A 23,619-nucleotide genomic window follows, 5' to 3' on the forward strand; every position below is an offset into this window, starting at 1 on the left:
AGGTGAACAAATCATTGGTCTTTGTTAGTGTTGGACCAAATGAGATTTTTTCTCTCTCTCAAAATGTAGTTTTATTTTTGTTTACTAAGCATCTCTTCCCTGCCCTTGTTTGTTCTGCTTCTTCCAAATCTGCTAGGTAACTTAAAACATAGAACTTAATTGATACCTGCAGTGGTGTAGTGAGGGTGGGGACAGACCTCTCTGGGCGCTGTCTTGGTGGGGGCACCGGCACCTCTTCACCTCCCCAAGCCACGCTGGCACCCTCCCTTTCCCCACTCCCTGTATCTCTTTAAAAATCTTCGCCAGCACGAGCAACTGCTGCTCGCACCAGCCTGGCTCCCCGCTGAAATCACTTCCACGTGGCAGAGTCAGGAAGTAACGTCAAACGGAAAGCCAGGGTGAGCAACAGGCCAGAAACGTGGCTTGTGCTAGCGAAGATTTAAAAAGGTACGGGGGTGGGAAGGAACGGTGGGGTGGGGGCTGAGAGGAGAGCGCCACCACCTTGGGCGCCTCCTATCCTCACTATGCCACTGGTCACCTGCACTAGAATGAGTTGGTAATACTGCTCACACCCCTCGTAGCAGAGCAGGCTTGCAAGGGATGGCACACTGTCAGCTACAGGTGGCATTTTCCAGCTTAGCTAGAGGCACTGGTCCTTAACCCACTCCCCTGTCCACTGAGAAATCCATTGCCGCTCACACATCTCTTTCAGTAGTAGCTGAAGATGAGTTACATTTAGGTACAATAATAATAATTTTATTTTTCTATATCGCCAATGCCCAAAAAGTTACGGGCGTTTCACAGAATAAAGAGGATTGGACATTCCAGTGATAATACAAAGCATACAGAAAAGCAGTACAATATTTCAATAGTGAAAAATACAATAAGAAACTATGACATAGTCATCAATCAAGTAATGAATTTTTTGAACAAATAGGTCTTAACCAATAGGTATTTTCCTGTTCCTGCAGGGCTCACAAGCTAAGTTTGTTCCTGTGGTAATAGAGGATTAAGTGTGTTGCCCAAGAGTGTGGCACAGTGGTTAAAGCTACAGCCTCAGCACCCTGGTGTTGTGGGTTCAAACCCCACGCTTCTCCTTGTGACCCTGGACAAGTCACTTAACCTCCCCCCCATTGCCCCAGGTACATTAGACAGATTGTGAGCCATGCCAGGACAGACCAGGAAAAATGCCTGAGTACTTGAATAAACTCATGTAAACCATTCTGAGCTCTCCTGGGAGAATGGTATTGAAAACTGAATATAAAAATAAGAAGTGCAGTGAGATTTGAACCCTAGCTTCCCAAACCAATATTCTAACAATTTCTGCATGTTCACAGTAACACAGTAAATGCCAATAGGCCTAATTGTGCATGAGCAGCTAAATAGTGCTCTATACCAGGGAAGGGGATGGAAATATTTGAACATTTGTAGAAAATAAAGGACTGCCAGCAAAAATTTCTTAAGAGCCAGGGGTAAAAATCCTTATAGTTTTTCACTTTACATTACATTTCAAAAATTGTTTCTGCGCTGATATTTTTTCTTCCCCCTTTTCTGTTGTCTGACAGTTGCTCCTGGGTCCAGATGGCAGCTTCCCTTTCTCTTGCTACAGCTTTTCCATTTATCCAGCTTCTCTGTCTGCTTCCAGAATAACTCTGGCAGTGGCTTCTCTGCCCAGATCTGGCTCAGGCTTGTTCCCAAAGCTACTTTTCTCAGCAGCAGCTCCTCTTATCTGGATTCAGTCTTGAAATTTTAAGGGTCAAAGAACTTGATGCTTAGGTTTTTGCTCCAGAGTGAAAGAACATGCTGTGCTTTCTATACTCCCAAGTGTCACCATTCAGACCCCACTGCTGCATATAGCAGGGTAATGCTTAGTTCAGCTGTAGTCCCAGCATCACCAGTAGTACTATGGAGTTTAGAGCTCTGGTATGTATCTCAAAGATGATGGTTTGTCCACCTGGCATGAAGACACCAAAAAGGGAGCCCAAGGAGGCCTCAACAAGACAATCAAGGCACAACAAAGGAGTCGTGAGGATGAGATGTTAATAATTCAGCCACGGGTGTAAAATTCAAAGTTCACTTTATTGATAGTAGCACTGCGAGGACTCGAAGAATCGACACTGATAGTGTTTCATCATCTATACCTTTGTCAAGTGTCTCAGCGGCTGGTAGTTCTATCACATAAATAGAGCATTCAATACAGATCAAATTTAGAAGCAAGCAGCAAAATATCTGGTGTCCAATGCTCTATGTATATGATAGAACTACCAGCCGTTGAGACTCTTGACAAAGGCATGGATGCCGAAACACTGTTAGTGTCGAGTCTATGAGTCCTCGCAGTGCTACTATCAATAAAGTGAACTTTGAACTGCATGACCATGGCTGAATTATTGACATATCATCCTCACAACTCCTTTGTTGTGCCTTGTCCACTTGGCGGTCACCCACTGTAGTTCTATCCCTAGTAGATTCATGTCGGTTGCATAATAGCATTCATCTTTTATGGGTGCTCAGGAGTGAGAGAAATAATAATATCGTATTTTTCGCTCCATAAGATGCACCTGACCATAAGACGCACCCTAGATTTAGAGGAGGAAAACAAGAAAAAAAACATTCTGTACCAGAGTCTTCCTGCCAGGCTCTGCACCCAACTCCACACTCCTTGCCAGGCTCTGCATCTTGTCCCCCTCCCTGCCAGGCTCTGTACCTTGTACCCCCCTCTGGTGGTCTAGTGGTAGGCCGGGACAGGGCACAGGGTGGGCAGGGACAGGGCACAGAGCAGGCAGGCCTAGTGGCAGGCAGGCAGGCCTAGTGACAGTCAGGCAGGTAGGCCTAGTTACAGGAAGGCAGGAAAGCCTCCTCCCCCCACATACTCCCAGTACCTTTTTTAATAATCCCCTGTACCTTTAATCATACACCCCTTGTACCTTTTTTTATCATAATCCCCTTTTTTATCATAGCCCCCTTTTTAATCATATCTCTCTTGTACCTTTATCATATCCCCCTTTGTACCTTTATCATATCCCCCTTTGTACCTTTTTAAACATATCCCCCCTTTGTACCTTTTTAATCATAGCCCCCCTTTGTACCTTTTTTTCATCATACCCCCCCTTGTACCTTTTTTTAAAAAAACAAAAACAAACAGTACCTTTTTAAATTCTTCCTTCCCTCCACGGCTTCGTACTGCAGCAGGCGCGCGAGTCAGGAGCCCAGAGGTCAGGCGTGAGCTTTCCGCGTTCCCTCCTGGCCCCACGCCATTTTCTGAATGGCTGCCAGCAGTTCTCGCGAATCTCGTGAGAACTGCCACCAGCCATTCAGAAAGCAGTGCAGGCCCAAGCGGAAGCGTGTAAAGCTTGGGCCTGACCACCGTGCTCTTAACTCATGAGCCGTGGAGGAAAACGCTGGACCACCAGACTTCAAAAAGGTACGGCGGTGAAGGCAGCGGCGGTAGGGGATTTGTTTTAAAAAGGTGTGCGGGTGAGTCTGCAGCGAGGGGGGGGAGTTGCAGTTGTACGGGGGGCGACGAGGCGGTGTTTAAAAAGTTGGTGTGGCTGAAAGGTGGTGCGGCTGTGGGGTTGCAATTGAATGGGGGGAGCATTGGGTGGTATTTAAAAAGCTGGTGTGGGGTGGGGTTTGTAGCCATGAGGGGGATTCAAATTTTTCACCTTCACTTCATGAGACGCATTGAGATTTCCACCCACTTTTGTGTGGATAAAAGTGCATCTTATTGAGCAAAAAATACAGTATATATTTTTGTAAAAATCTTTATTAATTTTTAAGACTTACCAAAAAGTGCAAACAAAATATGCATACAGATATAACAATTATCATCACTTATACTTTAACAAATCTTAACACAAATTATCCTCCCCCCCTAACTGGATGTGTGTGGAAAAATAAGAAATACCAGGAATTAAGGGTATTAACAATTTAATCAATGTTCTGCTTAAGATATGCTTCCAATGGACCCCATATTTCTTTAAACTTTTTATTGTTTCCCAATTGTTCTGCATTCATTCTTTCATACCTGTAATAGAAACACAATGTTTCCCACCAATACAATGTTTCCCACCAACTATGATAGGTTAAACCAAAGAATGGTTTAACCTATCATAGTTTTTCCAGTTCCTAGTTAACATTTGCATAGCAACCCCCATCATAATTAGAAGTCTACTTTTATATGTGGCAATTAGATTCTTAGGTCTCAATAATGTTCCAAAGGTATAGAGACACCGAGTGCCATATTAATTTTCCCCCCTATTGGTTTCCAAAAATTGAGTATCAAGGGACAATAAAATAACTAGTGATCCAGTGTCCCTACTTCAAGATGACAATGCCAACATCTATTAGACTGAACTATCCAACTTTTGTAAAAGAGAAACAATATTTAGGTTCAAACAATTTTTATTGATGCAAACACAGCAAATACAACACCAGCGCACCCCAAAGGTGCACAGTACAAATAATAATGCATCATATACAATAATAGAACAAGCATATACAATAAAAGAGTAACATCAACCAAACTCCCTCCTCTACATAGGGCAAGTGAGATTAATGAGGGTGGAAAGGTACTCCAAAGCCCTGTACTCTTATGAACCCCAAAAATGTCACACCACCCCTTTCCCTCACCTGAACCACTTATCCTATCTTTGACTAATTGCCAGAACCTTCAATACACCCCGTTTCCCCTCCTCTCCCCATGATACTCTTCACCCCGCCCCACCAGTACTCACCATTACTCTCCCAACCCAACTAACTAACAAATTAGAACACCCATCTTAAAACCGCATTGTGACCCTTAGGATGTAAGACTTGCAGATAAGGCTTCCATATATTCAAAAACAACATCTTTCATTTCCTAGACCAGGGGTGTCCAATGTCGGTCCTCGAGGGCTGCAATCCAGTCGGGTTTTCAGGATTTCCCCAATGAATATGCATTGAAAGCAGTGCATGCAAATAGATCTCATGCATATTCATTGGGGAAATCCTGAAAACCCGACTGGATTGCGGCCCTTGAGGACCGACATTGGACACCCCTGTCCTAGACCCTCCGGCATCTTGCGCCTCCCAAATGACCAACTGATGCAATTGGTTCCGCCAATGCCAATATGCCGGAGAGTCCGGAACCATCCAGCACTGAAGAATACATTTCCTGGCCAGTAAACTCATCTTCCTACATAAAGCTCGATGCCCCCTAGGTAAATGGCCAAAAGCCTCTGGCAAATCCAAGACAAAGTGGTCCAGGGTACTGTGTAAGACTCTCCCAATTAACCCTGACATATAAGAGATTATATGCCTCCAGAAGCGCTGAATAATGGGGCAGAACCAAAAGGCATGTCCCAAAGTATGACCCCCCTGTCCCACATATATGACATAGTGGTGTAGGAAAACCTCCACTATCTGTGTACGAGTAATAAGCACGTAAGGTCACCCTATAATACGTTTCCCGCAACCAAGCACACGGGGTCACCCTAGGCGTCGCCCTTAAAGTACGGGATTAATCTGCAATTCCTTTTCCCATGTACCCTTGATGTTCTGGTAGTCCCTGGCGTGTTGTAAATCTTGCAAACTAGTATAAATGCTAGAGACCGTAAGAGATGAGAAATAATATTTAATGTGCCTGTTTTTGTTTGCAGCCAAGAAAGCCACAGTAAACCTGCTGGGTGATGAGAAAAAAGGCAGCTAAGCAGTGACTGGGGCGGAAGACACCTACCTCCCTGTTGCCAGTGATGAGCGCTAGGATCGTTTTAATAATGTTGCCTTGGAAACATTTTTTGATATAAAAATAATGTGTTGTCTTTTGTAGTTTTGCCTTTTTATTTTATTTTTTTCTTTTTGCTGTTTTCTGTATTGAAAGTGAGCATTCTTATTTAAATGTAATGCAGCGGACAGTGTCTTAAGCTTACTGGAAATTTACTTCATCTTTATGCAGGGGCAAATCTTTTAACTGATATTGTTTCATTGTCAAAAACAGAAGTATTGTTGGACGGGGTCAGAGAGAAGGGCTGTTGATCCCAGTATCCTGCTTTTCCACAATGGCAAGCAGGGAATGAGTTTATCTCGAAGTCATAGTCTGGGCATTGTGCATTGAAAACATAGAAATAAAGTGATGTATTGTCTAGGCTGTGGACTGAGCATTTTACTGGTTGTGCATATCTGGCATGTGTACAGCTCTGGTCTGTGTCATTTGTATCAATTATTTCACTTTTGTGTGAAGTTGGGGTTGAAAATGTTTGGTTGCACACGTGCATGCTGTGTACATATCCAAAAGAAGATGCATCTTTCTAGTACTGAAAGATTCCACCTGCTGTTTGCAAGATTACTGTATGATATTAAGTTAAGGTCTCTGTCCTGGGATCTTGACCATAAGTAAACTAGATAGTCTCTGACAGAATTTCTATAAACTAGCACCACAAAAGAGCACTTAAGTCAATTTCTATGACTTAAGGGTGCAAAAGAGCGCTTAAGTCAATTTCTATGACTTAAGGGTGCACCTTAGCTAAAAACATAAAATGTGATGGGGTCACCTCCTCCTTTCATGGGAACTGGTGTTGCTTGATAGTTTTCCAAAACAAAATATTAACTTCTTTTGCGCACTGGCAAAAAGGCTACCTTAATAGCAAAGTCAGCATAACAGTGCATAAGAGTCAATTTCTCTCTTAAAACAGTCTTTCCCTACTAATTCATCAGGGCTCCATACAAAGAAAGGAGCACACACGTACACCTGGGTTTTTAAACGCACCCTCACAGCTGGGGTTTTCAATATAAACTGCTCTTGGGACACGGCCTGGGAATGGTATCCTCAGCCCACCTCCCACTCCAGGGACTTTTACTAACCTGAAAACCTCTCGCTGGGCTGCACATGTGGGTTTAACAACACTATTCTAAGGAGTCCCAAATATCAATCTGGAATGTCATTCACACAGTGATGACTTCCATTTTTTTTCTTTTATGGGCAGTGCTCCCCTTTTTCCACATAATCTAGCACATCAGGAAGTGACACGGGAACAGGGACAGTATCAATATGTAAAATCTTAACACATCTTAGACAATTGGCAACTGAATTCAATGACTAATAAAACTGCAGAAGCTGCTTTTGGATTTAAATGAACAAACACAAATGACATCATTTGTCTGCCTATGATTTGGCAACAAGTCTTTTCCGCTGATCAGACTCCTACCATCTGCAACATTCTTCCACCATGTGTCCAGCTGCTCAAGAGAGGGGAGATATGATAGAGACCTTTAAATACCTAAATAGCATAAATGCATATGAGGCAAATGTCTTTCATTTGACAAGGAAGTTCCAGAATAGAGAATGACACAGTGACAAAATTCATCACCGTTCCCATCCCCGTGGATAACCGTGGGAAATAATCCCATGTCATTTTCTAGTGTCTATTTCAACCTCGGTCCTTCTACACCAGCATTCTTCAAAGCAAAGCTTGCGGGTCAGTGGTTGTGCCCAATTATACTCTGATTCTTTCCTCTCTCTTTACAGAATGACATGAAGATGGTTTCCCACAGTTATCCACGGGGATGGGAACAGTGATAAATTTTGTCACCGTGTCATTCTCTATTCCAGAATAAGAGGGCATAGGATGAAGTTAAGAGGTGATAGGCTCAGGAGTACAGAAAAGGTGGCAGATTCTTGGAATAGTCTCTCAGTAGAGGTGGTGGAGACAAAGGCTGTGTCTGCAGTCAAGAAAACGTGGCAAAATCCAAAGGAAAGAGCAGAGCCTGTCTGGTCTTCGAAATCTTCTTTATTAGCAACCAATAATAAAATCCATGCACAAAGCAGTATAGTCAATCTTTTTTTTTTCTCTCTAAAATATTTTCTTGATTTTCCGAAAAACTTAATAGTGCAATATACATATTAACAATCAGAGAATAAAGCACAAAATGCACATCCATCTTATAAATATATACATACAGTATCTTATCCACCCTTCTATTAAATAATCAATAAATCAGTAATAAATACATAAATATACTTTCAAACTCCTTATCTTTTATAATATCTTATATAATAATAAAGTATTCCCTCCTTCCTCCCACCCACCCTGGATGTGAATAGAAGTAAACCAAATTAAAGAAATCAGTTATGTTGCGTTCATAAAAGATGTCAATGGTTCCCAAACCAATTTAAATAGATGACCATGTCCTAATAATTCCGCATTCATTTTCTCATGCTTATATGTGGAGCATAAATTTGCCCACCAAAAAGAGAAATTAAGACGATCATGATTTTTCCAGTTATGTGTTGTCAATCATAAAAGCATGTTCCAAATCATGGACTCGACACGGACCGTGTTTTGGCTATTGTGCCTGCATCAGGAATCCTGGAACATACAATGGTATAGAGTGTCATATGATATAGATATGAAAATAAAATGAAATTAAGTTTGGAAGGTAGGATGTCTATTGTGCATGTCAGGATTGGAGCATCAATGATGTCAATGGCTGGTGTAAAACTTTGGAATGCCTTGCCTGGTATTTTACGATTTTGTGGGAAGATTAACTTTAAGAAAATGTTGAAAATGCAATTATTCGTTAATGCATTCCTTTGCTAATGCCTTTCTAATTTACAGATATAGTTCTCTGGAATATTCTGATAGGAATTTAATATTTACTGTAATGTCCTTTTGCATTTCTAATTATTGAAACTTGACCTGATAATGCTTGCATATGCTAGCTCAGTATTTTGTTCTCTACTATGGGAGGGATGATAAAAATTTGTTTGTTCAGTTATGTTTGTGATACATGTGTGGTGATCGTAGGAAGCGCAGGATAATATGTATGTAATATGTAAACCGCACAGTTGTATGCGGTATATAAATTTTTAAATAAATAAACATGAAATTAATAATTAACAATACTTAAAATAAATACGTACCAAATCGATAAATGATAAACCAACAATGAAATCCAAATCCGTAAGTATGCTATGAAAAACAAAATCCATACTTGAAATATATTGCATAACATTATACACAAAAATCATCTCATCACCAACATGAAAAGAAACAAATTTTTCACATATGCTTTAATTATAACGGTACATACCAATGATAAATAAAAATTGTGGTGTAAAAACTCTTGACAGGTCCACAGACCACATTGGTTACACAACTGATATATATTGGTTAACTGCCATTGAATGAAACAGTGTTGCCAACAAGACATTCTCTCCAACATTTGACAATAAGCATAATTTCAAATTCTAACACAATACTTTATAACATTGTATCAGATGTTATTTTTATAAGGTAGACAATATAAATGTGGTTATAAGAAGGAAGAGATAAAAAAGCATGTTGTGCATTTTAGATCGAAACACCATGGAGTTAAAACAAAAAACCAGGAGATAAAACTGAGAAACTCTCTGCCATCTAAAATCTAAATTTTATGTTCAAATAATTTTTATTGATGACAACCGGTAAACACACCATAATAAAGAGCAAAACAGGCATCATAGGCTATAAACCAAGCACTTCCAATGTGCCAATAGTCCAGGAACTATAGCCATCAAACACATTTTAGTGCAACAATATATCACAAACTACCCATCCAACCCCCCCCTGCCCCTTTTATCCCCCTATGCAATAAACTGACTTCTTCATACCATCCCCATACAAACTGTCGAAGGCCTGGGCCTGTAAAATCCACGGTGAGGGCAGTGTGTGGAGGTGGATTTGGGAGGTAGTACCAACCCAACACACAGTCAACCATAAAATAATACAAATCAGTACCAGTTACTTAACTCGTACCTACCCCTATTGGAGGGTTAACAGCTATTAGTAACCACCCTTCTACGTACTGAGGCAGAAACTACCCCCACCCCCAAAGAAAGCCCCAACCCCTCCATACGAACCATCCCCAACCGCTCAACCCCAGAGCTGTGATGAAGCATATTTTAAAGAGAAGAACAGTCCAACAATACAAAAATGATAGACCCGGTACAAATAAGATAATAGAACTGAACAATTAGGATATAAACAATTAGGATATAAACGCTCTCTGCCAACCCAAATCTGAATATTAAAAAAGGCAATCCACTAATGCAAAAATGGAAAACCATAAAATCAGTCGCAGAAGCAATAATCAAGATGAAGGGACAACATTTATTCCAAATAAATAAACAATATGTTATAAAAAGGATTCTGTTTGGAACAGTTCATAGACTAAACCATGAGAGACAATCGCATGTGGACGTCAGCACGCTAGATTAAAACAGTATTTTAAAGCGCTCTGAGGGGGTGGGTGGGGACTTAGACCACTTTACTTAGAACTGTTGGCACTCCCGTTGTGGGGGGTGTTGGGGGGAACCCCTCATTATAGAGGAAATAGCACCTTTTTCCTATTTTTAGGGAAAAATTACAGTTTCCTCTGTAATTGGGGGTTCCCCCCCCCAGAAGAGCCAACAGTTCTAAGTAAAGTGTGTGTGGGGGTTTCCCCGCCCACACACCCCCTCGGAGCGCTTTAAAATACTGTTTTAATCCAGCGTGTGATTGTCTCATGCGGTTTTGACTCGTCACCATTTAGAACTGCCCTGTGACGGGCTATAATAGGGACTAAACCAGTGGTCTCAAACTCAAACCCTTAGTGGGGCCACATTTTGGATCTGTAGGTACTTGGAGGGCCGCAGAAAAAAATAGTTAATGTCTTATTAAAGAAATGACAACTTTGCATGAGGTAAAACTCTTTATAGTTTATAAATCTTTCCTTTAACAGTTAAAGGAAAGATTTATAAACTATAAAGAGTTTTACCTTATGCAAAATTGTCATTAACTATTTTTTCTGCGGCCCTCACATTTAAAGTTTAATATCTTTCCTTTCTCAAAACTGACACATTTCAATCACTATATTGAAAATAAAATCATTTTCCCTACCTTTGTTGGCTGGTGACTTTATTTTTCTGTGCTTTTAACTATGTTTCCAGGGTCTTCTTGTCTTTTGACTGGTTTTCTCTCCGTCTTCACTTTCTGCCTTGCATCCATCTTTGGCATTAACTTAATATTCAATTTTTCTGCTTTCTTTTCAAAATCTACGTTTCCATGTCTTACCTTCCCTTCTATCTCTCTCTTCTTCTGTCCCTATTTCCATGGTCTGACATCTCTTTCTTTCCTTTCTCTCCCTCCCTCCTTCCTTCCTTTTCCCTGGTCTGGCATCTGTCTCTTTCCCTCCGCCAACTTTTTATTTCTTTCACCCTGCCCCCTTCTTTCTTTCTATCTCTCTCTCCGTGCCCCCTTTCTTTCTTTTTTCTTTCTCCATGCCCGCCCTTTCTTTCTGTCTTTCTCTCTCCATGCCCCTTTCTGTCTGTGTCCCGTTTCCCTTCTTTTTCTGTCTCCCTGTCCCCCCTTTCTTTCTTTACTTCTCCCTGCCCTCCCCCAAGCCACCACCATTGGGGAACAGGCCGCTACTGCCACAATCAGGTAACAGACCGCCGCAATCAGGGAACAGGCTGCTGCCGCCACAATCGGGAAACAGGCCAGCGCCAAGGTCTTAACTCTCCCTGCTTATCTTCCCCAGCGCGGGGCCGACCAATTCACGCCACCCGACGTCAATTCTAACATCGGGGAGGAACTTCCGGGCCAGCCAGGCAGCGATTGGCTGGCCCGGAACTTCCTCCCCAACATTAGAATTGACATCGGGAGGCGAGAATTGGTTGGCTTTGAGCTGGGGAAGATATGCAGGGAGAGCTAAGATCTTGGACGCTGGCCTGTTCCTCGATTGCGGTGGCTTGGGGGAGGGCAGTGGGAAGGGAAGCAGATTGGGGATCCCTGATTTAGGCGAAGACATCACGGGCCGCAAAATAGTCCACGAGGGGCCGCGTGTTTGAGACCGCTGGACTAAACCATGGGTCATGTTATCATGAATGTAATCATAAATAGAATGAAATCCCTTGTAAAATATAATAGAATCAATTAAAAAATAGAATTGATTTTAAAAGGACAACATGACTGGCAGGGAGAACCACCCTGGTGAGCACGCTGACTAAAAACAAAACAAAAATCGGCCATAGCAATAAGGAAATGAAAAAAAAGTAAAAATAAAAGGCCCGGCCAGCAAGAATCAGTATGGAACTGCCTTGGGACAGGCTGTAATAAGAACTGAAGCTACTAGGGAGACGTGTCCTTGAGAGTTCAGAGAGAACATATCGAATTAAGGATATAGGTTAAAAGATTTTTGACAAAAAGTGTGCAATAATACCTTGTAAACTATGTAAATAATTACACTTAAAATGTAATAGATTCAATTTTAAAAGTGCCAGCGAGATCTGCTAAAAATAAAATAAGACAAAGCAAATAGAACAGAAATTAGTGAGAAAGTTCAAAATGAAAGATCCGGTCAGCAAGCCCATGTAGATAGAAGTGAAATAAACTTACTGGGATGGAAAGGACTTGGTCACAAAGTGTTACTTACGAACCGAAGTTCAAAAAATATCGACAGCTAGTGACGTCACATTGAGATCTCGTCTTTTAAATACCTAACATGAGATGCAAGAGCTCAAAAGAGAAAACAATAGAAGAAAATGGCAGTCATAAAGTCAAACAAAATAGAACAAAAACGTGTACTGAGCATATAGTTGGCATGAGCTGTCACAAGCCCAGCACTACTAGTACCAGCCTCGTGCCAAGTAAAAACACCAAGAACACCCTAGTTAAGCTTATCAGGGCTGATCAGTGTAGATCTGACATACACAGCACAAAGGTAAACAATTTTTATTGCTTGTATATTTTTGGCATGGTTCCTTGTACACAACTAGGAAGTACGTAATAATAAAGCCTGTTTTACAAAGCAAAAAATGTTTTTTATAAGATTGCAAGACTGAATGCACATGGAAAGTATTTGCTGACTTTTATGCCCTTTATAGAGTAGCATGCAGCAAATGCATTGAAGCCTATGCAATCCCTATGGGCTTCGGTGCAATACCATGCCGGCCTATGCTATTCAGCTTGATAAGAGGCCCTTAGTGCTATTGAATTCCATCCAAAGTGTGTGTACTTTTCCAAAATAGTGCACACACTTAGGAAAGACTGCAGTTTTCCAGAAGAATGGATCCTATTTCCTGATTGGACTTGGCTACAGTGTGTGCATATATACTGTACCAGAAAATAGTGCTCAGTGTTCCAGGAAAATGCACACTTAAGAGGACTTTAATGACCTTGACAATGATTATTAAGAATGCTTGCCTTTCAAGTATTTGAGTCCTTTTCTTCTAAGTTTTGGATGCCAACTACGGGGCCTTTTAACTAAAGCTTGGTGCATGCTAAATGCGAAGATGCTCATTTTATAATTGTGGGTTTCTTAGCATTTAGCACTATTTTATTTATTGATTAAAAAAATCTCTACACCGTTAGAACTAAACGGTTTAATGGACTCCTGTTCGGTTACAAAAGTTGGATAGCTCTAAGTCTAATAAATGTTGGCATTGTCATCTCGAAGCAGGGACTTTAGATCACTTATTGTTCTACTGTCCATTTATTTTGGCTTTTTGGAAATTAATATGGGGCCAAATAAATTGCTTGTTAGAAAATCCAGTGGCATTATCCTATGATACTGTGCTTTTTGGCATGTCAATGAGAGCTAAAAGGCAATTATCATCTAAGAACAACAGGCTTTTATTAATAATGACAGGAGTTGCCATTCAACAAATTACAGTCAGGGAACTTCTAAGTACTTTTCTTCATTTATTTTATTTTATTGCATCTCTTTTGTATCTTTACTGTAAACCGCTTTGAACCTCACAGTATAGCAGTATACAAGAAATAAAATTATTATTATTAAAGGTAAACCCCTATTCTGAACCTAGGAATAACACTGCTATTGAAAGACTGCCAGTCAGGGAAAACAAGGTATGGCCCCTTTAAGTACTTTGCTTTTAAAGTTGCTGGCTAAGCAGGTGGAGAGGAATGCAGACCAGAGCAGCAGCCCTCTTTCCCCCCCTCCCCCTCCCCCCAGAACAGCACAAAGAGAATTTGAAACCTGGAAGCCTCAGTTGGAAAGGCAGCCCATGGAAACAGACACACTGTGTGAGGCTCCTGATCCACTATAGTCTGAAGATGTGGAGATGCATGATCCTGAGGAGGATTTACAAATAGCTCAGGCTAATTTCATAGTTTATTTAAGATTTGATTACTCACCTATCATGAATTCTAGGTGAAAATACAATAATAAAAAAAGAGGGAATACAAAAATTAGTACAAAGACATTTACAAACTGACTAGAAAGACAAAAAAGACTTTAACAGGAGGGAAGGGGTTCTTTAGAGCTCCTCCCTCTGTATCCCGTGTGATGCATGGGGGAGGGGCCTAAGGCCCTGATTGGCTCAGATGCCTAAGGCCCTTCCCTAAAACAGTTACATGATCACTGACTTTAGTGCATCTGGCCCACAGTCTCTGTTGACATGAGAATTTGCCAAAGTCAGAAACAAAATCTTGAGCTGCCAAGAAAACTTTCTGCTTTCCAACTTTAGACTCCACTCTGTACATAGGTGTGGGACACTGGCCACCCAGTTGACACTCCCTGAGCCTTTTTTTTTTTTTTGCAATTGTTTATTTATGACAAAAAACAGCACAGCAAAACATCAGGAAAATACAAAAACAGTACAGTCAGGCAATCTGCAGAACAGCATGACCCCTGATGTCAGCCCCCCCCCACCAGTAACAGCATATAGCACCCTGCACCTCCTGTGAACCATAGAGCACCACCATTGGGTACCGTAGCACCCCAAAGAGAGGAAAAGAAGAAAGATCAGAAAAAAAGGACAATAGAGCACAGAACCAAAATAATACAAACTCCCAAAGATCCAATCCAGTCCGGGACCATTACTTCAACTGACATCAGAACTGTCCACATCCATTCCCTCCACTGCCAGGTATCTCCCCCAAATATCGTAATATTGCTGCCATTTTCTAGTCAACAGGGCCGAGAGCTGGAATCTCTCACACACCCCCTGAGCCTTTAAGGAAGGAGGTGATTGACAGGTACCAGGAGCTCACAAAAAAAACAGCTACATGGGGATAAAAAGGGGTTGAGATACCTCTCCACCACTGCCCATGGTGACTGGCAGGAGCCGAGGCCTGGCAGCTCAGTTTCTCTTAGACAAGCAGAGAAATCAAACGCCTTCCCAGAACATTCAAATGCAAACTCAGGCACTGATCAGTCACCTCATATCTTCCAAAAAAAAACAAAACATAACAAACCCCAGCCTAGCTGTGTCCTGAGGCAAGCAGAGTAATTTTAAAAATGAATTTAAATAAAAGAATCACATTAATGCTAGCACTTACATGCTCATTAGCTGGATATGACAGAATCCAGTGTTCAGGAAGAGCCAATTAAGGAACGAAGTGTAAAAAAAAAAAAAAAAAAGCCCATACCACACTCACAACATATCTGGTTTCATACTGGTTGCCCTATGGATCTAAACATGTGTAAACAAGCACCTTTCTAAAAATAATAATAATAATAATTTAAAACCAGAGTACATTAACATTTATTTGGTTAGTTTTATATCCCGTCCTCTCCAACGAGCACAGAACGGGTAGCAAGGTTGACATACATAATACACAGACAAACAAATTATGAATTTACATGTGTACAGTAGAAATGTTTGTATGTAAAGTTCATGAGTACATGTGATCAGTCTTTACTGACAAGTTTTCACTGTTAGGTACCAAGTTGTCACTATTAAAGCTGGCCACCCTCTTAATGGTCAGGAACTGCTGACAGATTCCCACTGCATTAGGCTGGCAATTTCCCAGAGGATCCCAGTCAGTTCAACTTCTACTTCTATAACCTTAGTGCTATCAGACTCAAGAATCGTTAGTTATTTGAACAACTTTCTTTAATAACTTTAAATAATGAACAAACACACACAGTTTGACAATTTCAAGGCACTTCAGTTCTTGCAGAATCTTCACACTCAACCAGAGAAAAGCTGGGAGTGTACCCACATACCTTGTGGGGAATAACACTGCTCCAGACTTAAATATAGGACCTAAGATGTATTAGTAAACAGTCCATAACAATTCTAAAATTACCTTCTTAATGTAGTCCTGATTTGACATGTATTTTATTGATCAGTTTCCTTATTTTAATTATATGTTGCAATCTACTTGAAACTCGATTTTTTTTCTCTACTTCATTTATCCTATCAATTTATGGAGTTTTCCTTCGGATTTAGCCTATAAACCACCTTGTATATTCACTCATTAAGCAGAACATTAAGCACTGAATAAACAAACAATTTAAATTATTGAATTACATTAAATTAAATTTGTTATGCAGCATAATTTTGTTAAAAAATGGAAAGCTGCCAACAACACTCTCCTTACTCCACAGACAGAAATATTTAAAATTTTCAAATTTGGGTGAAGGCAAATGAACAATGTTTAAATATTAGCCATTGCAATTCTAAAGCGAGTGGGAAACCCCCACCTGCACTCTGTGAGAGAGAAATAATAATAATAATAACTTTATTTTTCTATACCGCCACAGTCAAACTGACTTCTAGGCGGTTCACATAGAAAGAAGGCTGGACAATCAGCGAATTACAAAATGCAAGAAGAATGAAGTTACATCATGAATTGGAGAAGCATGGGGGAAGAATACATGAGAGAAGAAAGATGTTACATAATACAATGGGGTTATAAGGGGGAGAAAAAAAAAATACCTGAGAGAGGTGATCTGATTAAGCAAGGAATTTGCCAAATAGAAAGAGGCAGCCGCCATTATGACTGCTCTCATAGGGTTATCATATGGCTCTAGAAAAAGGAGGATGGATTGAGATATCGAGATTTTACTTCCATTGAAAGCAATGAAAATAAGGAGGATAGACTGAGCTATCTGTGTTTTATTTCCATTGACAGCAATGGAAGTAAAACCTGGATGTCTCAACTATCCTCCTTTTTATAGAGACATAATATGGTAATTCTATGCTTTCACTGTCTGGCAGCTGCACACTGTATGCCCGTTGCAGGGACCTGCCCAGCTGGTTCAGCTACTCCATTACCTTCTCCATTTTAGGCGGGCCGCAGTGGGGTCCAGGGCTTCCCACAATAGCATGTATGATGGGAGAAGGGAGGGTAAAGGGTATCAGAAACCTGCTTGATCAAAAACACCAATGTGTAGTGCAGTGGCGTACCTAGCATATGTGGCACCCGGGGCCCATCGTTTTTTGACCCTCCCATTTGTATGAAAAACATGATTTTTAGTAACAATTCAAACGTCACACAAGAGTATATCTAGGAAAAGGCAGTATCTTACATACTGCAGTTAGCAATACATCAATACACCCATTGTAAAACTAAACAAGCCAGAATAGTACAGATCAATCCTGCAGTCAATCTTAACAGAAAACCATGTCTTTTGAACACACAGAAGACACCTTCGCCTAGTATGGAATATGTAATCACAAACTAACCCCTCCCCCTTTTACAAAACTGTAGTGTGAATTTTAGCCATGGTGGTAGAATTCTGAGCATCAGAGCTGCTACCATCACGACTGGTGCTAAAAAACACTCCACAGTTTTGTAAAAGGGGGGATAAGATAGAAATACAGACAAAGGTTAAATTGAACCAGCAAGAAGCTGGACTCTGCAGACAATGCAACACCACAGAAACAGTGACACATGTCTCCTAAAGCCATAAATAAATAGAAAATTTTTGTTCTACCTTTGTCTTCTCTCGTTTCTGCTTTCCTCATCTTTTTGTTACTCTCTTCCTTCCATCCACTGTCTGCTGTCTCTCTGCCCCTATATGGCATCTTCTCTCCTTCTATGCCCCTTCCAGAAACTGTATCCCTCCCCCTTCCATCTCTCCTTTCACCCCCATTGGTCTGGCATCTCTCTCCTCTCCTTCCCTCTCACACCTCTCCTCTGCAATCCCTTTCCCTTTTTTCTCTCATTTTCCTTTTCAATTTATTTTCTGCATCTGTCCAGATCAGTGTTTTTCAACCTTTTTACACCCGTGGACTGGCAGAAATAAAAGAATTATTTTGTGGACCGGCAAACTACTAGGACTAAAATTTAAAAACCCCATTTCCGCCCCATCTCCGTGAGCTCGGTCCCTGCAAATCATTTGATCCCATCCACACAAGCCTCAGTTATGATTTTATATTGAATGTATTTTATTAAAGTATAAAAAGAAACAATATTCTGTACAATTGTCATTTTATAAATACAAATAATACAGAGCAAGGATCAACAAAACCCCTGTCTCCCCTCCCCTTCACATATATCCCCTCTACTATCAAGAAAACTGAACAAGCCAAATTATTATAGAATGCTACACAGAAATATCATGCTAACAGAATACTGCAGTCACACATGACAGGAATAGTTTTAGGGGAGTGCAACTAGGGCAACTGCCCCCTGGTCAGAGAGTGCCCTAAGCCAGCTGGAAGCTAAAGAAGCACTGCCTGGGCTTTGCAGTCCCCAGTTATGTCTAACACCAGCTCTAGCAGGACATATATTTCAAATCTGATATATTCTAATCACAAAATAGAAATAAAATGATTTTTTTCCTACTTTTTGTCATCTCTGGTTTCTGCTTTCATCTTTTTTTCACTCTCTTCTTTCAGCATCTGCCCTCTCTGTCTCTTCAATCCAGCATCTGCCCCTTCCATCCACTATCTGTCCTCTCTCCCTTCCATATGGAATTTGTCTTCTTTCTATGCCCCTCTCCCTTTTCCATCCAGCCTGCGCCCCCTCTCTCCTTTTTACATGATTCATTCCAGCATCACTGCTCTCTTAATTTTTACTTCTCCTACACCAGATCTACCATCGTTGTCTCTCTCTGCTTATTTTTCTGCTGACCCCTTCCCATCATAAATCTCTCTACTTTCTCATGCCCATCTCTCCCCTTCCCCCCCTCTAATCTCCCTGCCAGCTGTTTCCTTCCTTTTTTCCTTCTCCCTTCCCTCTGCCTCCTGTCCAGCAGTAACTCTCTTCCCTTCCTCCCCTCCCAGCAGTATCTCTCCTTCTCCTTCCCTCCAGGTCCAGTAGCAGCTGTCCTTTTTTTCCCTTGCCCAGCAGCTTCTACTTTCCCTCCTCCCCTCCCAGCAGCATCTCTCCTTCTCCTTTCCTCCAGGTCCAGTAGCAGCTGTCCCTTTTTTTCCCTTGCCCAGCAGCTTCCCAGCCTCCTTTCCCTACCCTCCCAGCAGCATCTCTCCTTCTCCTTCCCTCCAGGTCCAGTAGCAGCTGTTCCTTTTTTTTCCCTTGCCCAGCAGCTTCCCAGATTCCTTTCCCTCCTCCCCTCCCAGCAGCATCTCTCCTTCTCCCTCTCCAGTAGCAGCTGTCCCTTTTTTTCCCCTTGCCCAGCAGCTTCCCAGACTCCAATAGTGGCTTTCTCCCCTCCTGGCAGCTCTCCTTACTTCCCAGTGCAGTGATTCAGGAAGGCAATCTTGGGTCCTTTGTTGGATCATGCTGCCTTTAAGGAAAGAGGAAGTTGAATCATCAGAGGCAGCCGCGACTCAGCAAAAGCCCCAAGGCTGTCTTCATGAATCGCTGCGCTGGTAAGTAAAGAAGAGCTGCAGAGAGGAGAGAAAGCCACTGTCGCAGGCTCCCCATGATCTCTCTGGCCCAGTGCGGACCAAATGAAAATAACTCATCGATCTTGCTGCCCTGCGTGGACTGTCAGAAATTTCCTGTGGACCGACACCGTCTGCGGACCGGCGGTTGAAGAACAGTGGTTCTTACTACCCTCTCATCAATTTCCTTTTTTACTGTCTACCTACAGCTCGCCACCTCTTTCCCTCACCCTCTCCAGTATTTCACTAATTCAATATTTTCCCATCATGAGCCCTCTTTTTATTTATCCCCTCCTTCCATCATGTGCCCTCTTTCTCTACCCCTTCCATCTAGTACCTTCTCCTCAGTCTGTCCACTTCCATCCAGCATCTGCTCCCCTCTTTCTCTCCTCCCATTTCCTTCCTGCATTTGCTCCCTTATCTCTCCCATCCGTCCTTCCATCTAGTATAGGCTCCCCCTCTACTCTCCCCACTACCATCCAATGTCTGCCCTTTCTCTCTCCATCCACCCCTCTTCAATTAGCATCTACCCCTTCTTTCCCTCCAATCAAATTCCATCCAGTATCCTTTCCCCTTATGCTTCTTTTCCCTTTCCCTTCACGCCAATTCCATCAGTACCACCCTTCCCCCTTTCTCTCCCTCCACCACTCTTTAAGTCCTGCTCCCTTCATGCAGCAAGGTCCCGCAATGAGTACATCTGCTGGCTCTGCTCCGGAAGAACTAAGTTACGTCGGAGGGGTGGACCCGGCCGACGCAATCATCGCAACACCCTGCATCTGCCGGTTCCACCCCCTCTGACGTAACTTACTTCTTCCAGAGCAGAGCCGGCAGACGTACTCATCACGGGTCCTTCCTGCATCTCAGCATGGCTGCCGACTCTGCTCCAAAGCAAGTATATCGGGGATGCAATGGCAGCCGTGCTGAGGTGCAGGTCTTTCTCAACAGTAGGGCAGGATGTTCCAGACCTGGACTGCTATGCACCCCCTAGGTCGTGCACCCAGGGCGGGGCGGGGTGGACCGCTCCCCCCTCCCCCCATAGGTAAGCCACTGGTGTAGTGTCAAGACTGAATGGTCATTGACCCTTGTTTCCACCTCCTCCTGATGCTAAACTGAAATCTTACTGTCAAAAGTATTCTTAGGGTATTTCACTTTAATTATTTAAACAGTAAAGAAATCTTCACTTAAGAACATAAGAATTGCCGCTGCTGGGTCAGACCAGCAGTCTATCGTGCCCAGCAGTTCGCTCATGCGGCGGCCCCCAGATCAAAGACCAGTGCTCTAAATGAGTCCAGCCTCACCTGCATACGTTCCAGTTTAGCAGGAACTTGTCCAACTTTGTCTTGAATCCCTAGAGGGTGTTTTCCCCTATAACAGACTCCGGAAGAACATTCCAGTTTTCTACCATTCTCTGGGTGAAAAACTTCCTTACGTTTGTACGGAATCTATCCCCTTTCAACTTTAGAGTGCCCTCTCGTTCTCGCTACCTTGGAGAGGGTGAACAAATCTCTTTATCTACTAAGTCTATTCCCTTCAGTATTTTGAATATTTCGATCATGTCCCCTATCAATCTCCTCTTTAATATGCAGAATATCTAGGCTGCCCTGACAGGACCCATTTTGCCATCAAAGGGCTTTGTCAAGGGTTTTCAGGATGTTTTATACATCCTTTCATATTTTGGGGGCTAGGAATTTTATATGGAAGGACGCATAAATAAAACGTCCTGAGAACCCTTGTCGTCAGCAACGCGGCAGAGGAACGCCCCGACGCAGCCTGTTTAGATTGCTGCTGTGATGCTGCCTTTTGGAAGTAGGTAATTCAAGTTTATTTATATTTGATAAATCGCTTATCCATAATTTACTAAGCGAGTTACAACCAAAATATAAAAGTCATAAAATTAACATATTATTTAAAATGTTGGTCTTGCGGTCGGCGTGGGGAGGGGGAGATGGAAGGGTCAGTGGGGGGTTTGGTTGCACAGTAGGGGGGATAGAAAGATGCTGTGGGTTTGTGATTGGGCAGTTTCCCTGAAAGTAAGACCTAGTGCATTTTTGGGGCCCAAATATAAGACAGTGTCTTATTTTCAGGAAAACACGGTATTGTAAAACTGAGCACAAGCTAGTGTTTATTTCCACATAGTGGTGGGACATGCATTGTTGGATGTGGCCGAGAATTGAGAGGGAAGGACTAGCAGGAGGCACCCTTATAGAAAAAAAATGCTCAGGCCAAGGACCCAGTTCATAGACCTTACTGATGAAGAGTATTTTACAAGTAGAGATGTACCAAATAGCTATTTTTACTATTCAGCCAAATATAAATAATTGGCATTGAGCTTTGACATAAATAAAGGAAACAATGTGAAATCAGAGCTCAAGTGTTTATTTCAGTAGGGTTTAATACAGTACAGCCTTGGATTATTCAAATTTAAATCAGTATTCAGTCGAATACAAATAATATATTCAGGGCACAGCCAAATCAAATACGAATATTCGGTACAGCCCTAATTACAAGGTTTTGCTTTAATAGGCTTGCCACACAGTACCTCTGGAAGCTGCTATAATAAGGCCAGGACATGCAGGAACAATCTTAAGGCAGCCTACCTTAAAGAGCACAGTGTCTCTTACTACCAGAACCTTTCAGTCTGTGTTGGCAATCACAGCAGGCCTCAGCTAGCCTACTGTCTAACACTGTTTATCCAGTTCCTAGATGCCCATTTCTTTCCTCACATACAGCTTCAACTCCATAGCCCTCCCCAGTGAGTAGACTCCAAGACACCTTGACTCAACACTACAACATGGATTGCTTCCCTGTGGCCCTGACTCCCAAGAGCAAGAGAAGCCACTTAGAGAAATAGAAAATTGTTTAATTCCATGAACATGCAGGTTGTGTATCATTCACATGAGGAAATAGGACCTGGAAAACATACACAGAGAGCTACTAACACAGTTCCTACTTTCTCTAGCACTCAAGAATCTACCACTGTTTACAGAGAGGAAATCACAGGCACCATCCTCTTTGCCCCCGCTCTTTCCATGCCCCCATGCCACACTCACATCCTCCCTTCTCCCTTGTACTTCTTTAAATCTTTTTGTCAGCATGAGCAGTTTCTCTGACCTGCTTGCACCGGCTTTCCCTTTGACGTTGCTTCCCGGCCCTGCGACTTCCTTGCCAGACTGGAGAAGATTTAAAGAAGTATGGGGGGGGGGGGGGGTGAGGGAGGGTGCAAGCATGGTATGGGGGACAGAGAGATGCTGGCGCCTCCAAGACAGTACCTGGGGAGGTCTGCCCCCACCCCTTCCTTATACCTTACTTCTAGGTAAGCATGAAAGATTCCTTCCTCCCCAAGATTTCCACAGCTGCTTCCACCATCCATGAATTCTCTGCTCAAAATCTTCTCCTCAACTCCAAAGTGCCCATAACTGTCAATACACACCCATGTCTGTAACCTTTGCTCCCCCAAAGGAGACAGAGGGTAACACCCCCCCCACACACACCCACTTGGCTGATGACATCCATAATGCACCCCCAAAATGAAGCAGAGGAGCACTACAATGTAGTGCATTACACCATATGCTCCATAATAGAATGTGCCTTGACTAGGGGGACACACTACTCTACACCCTTAAAAAAGGTGTGCAATCTCATCATAGGCTCTGACTTCATGGGCTCTGACATGCTGCATAATTTTACCTAACACAGGCAGCCAACAGCCACAGATAAGGATGGTGGCTCCCCTGAAACACCAGGAGAGCTGACACTATACTATACCAGCTTGACCTCCACACAAGATTTGCTACATATTTTCAGTAAATGCAAGTGCAACATTTATTGCTTCAAACAGAGACAGTAAAACCTCCTTCCTCACCATCCCCAAATGCACCGACACAGACCATGCAAAAATGTAGCTCAGAGCATGCCCTTTTATCATGACAATTATCTATTCCTTTCCTGCCCCTCTCTCTGGTCCTAACCTCTTAGGATTGGATGAAATATATTTTCTATCCTATGGATCCTTCACTTTGGTCATCCTTCTTAAGGCACCCAGATGCCTGTGCAGTCCCTGCAAAGTCAGGGAATGACATAGGTCC

General features: G+C 42.3%; 1 protein-coding gene across 1 annotated transcript in view; it reads left to right on the plus strand.

The window, feature by feature from the left end:
* Positions 1-6,122, plus strand: part of REEP5 (receptor accessory protein 5) — a 50,472-nt gene extending 44,350 nt beyond the window's left edge. Inside the window, exon 5 of the mRNA XM_033929100.1 lies at positions 5,637-6,122. Within this exon, the coding sequence (XP_033784991.1) occupies positions 5,637-5,686 (50 nt within the window). The 3' untranslated portion in view covers positions 5,687-6,122. The remainder of the gene's footprint in view (positions 1-5,636) is intronic.
* Positions 6,123-23,619: the final 17,497 nt, after the last annotated feature.

Source organism: Geotrypetes seraphini, chromosome 1 (genome assembly GCF_902459505.1).
Source record: "Geotrypetes seraphini chromosome 1, aGeoSer1.1, whole genome shotgun sequence".
In the NCBI taxonomy this organism is placed as follows: Eukaryota; Metazoa; Chordata; class Amphibia; order Gymnophiona; family Dermophiidae; genus Geotrypetes; species Geotrypetes seraphini.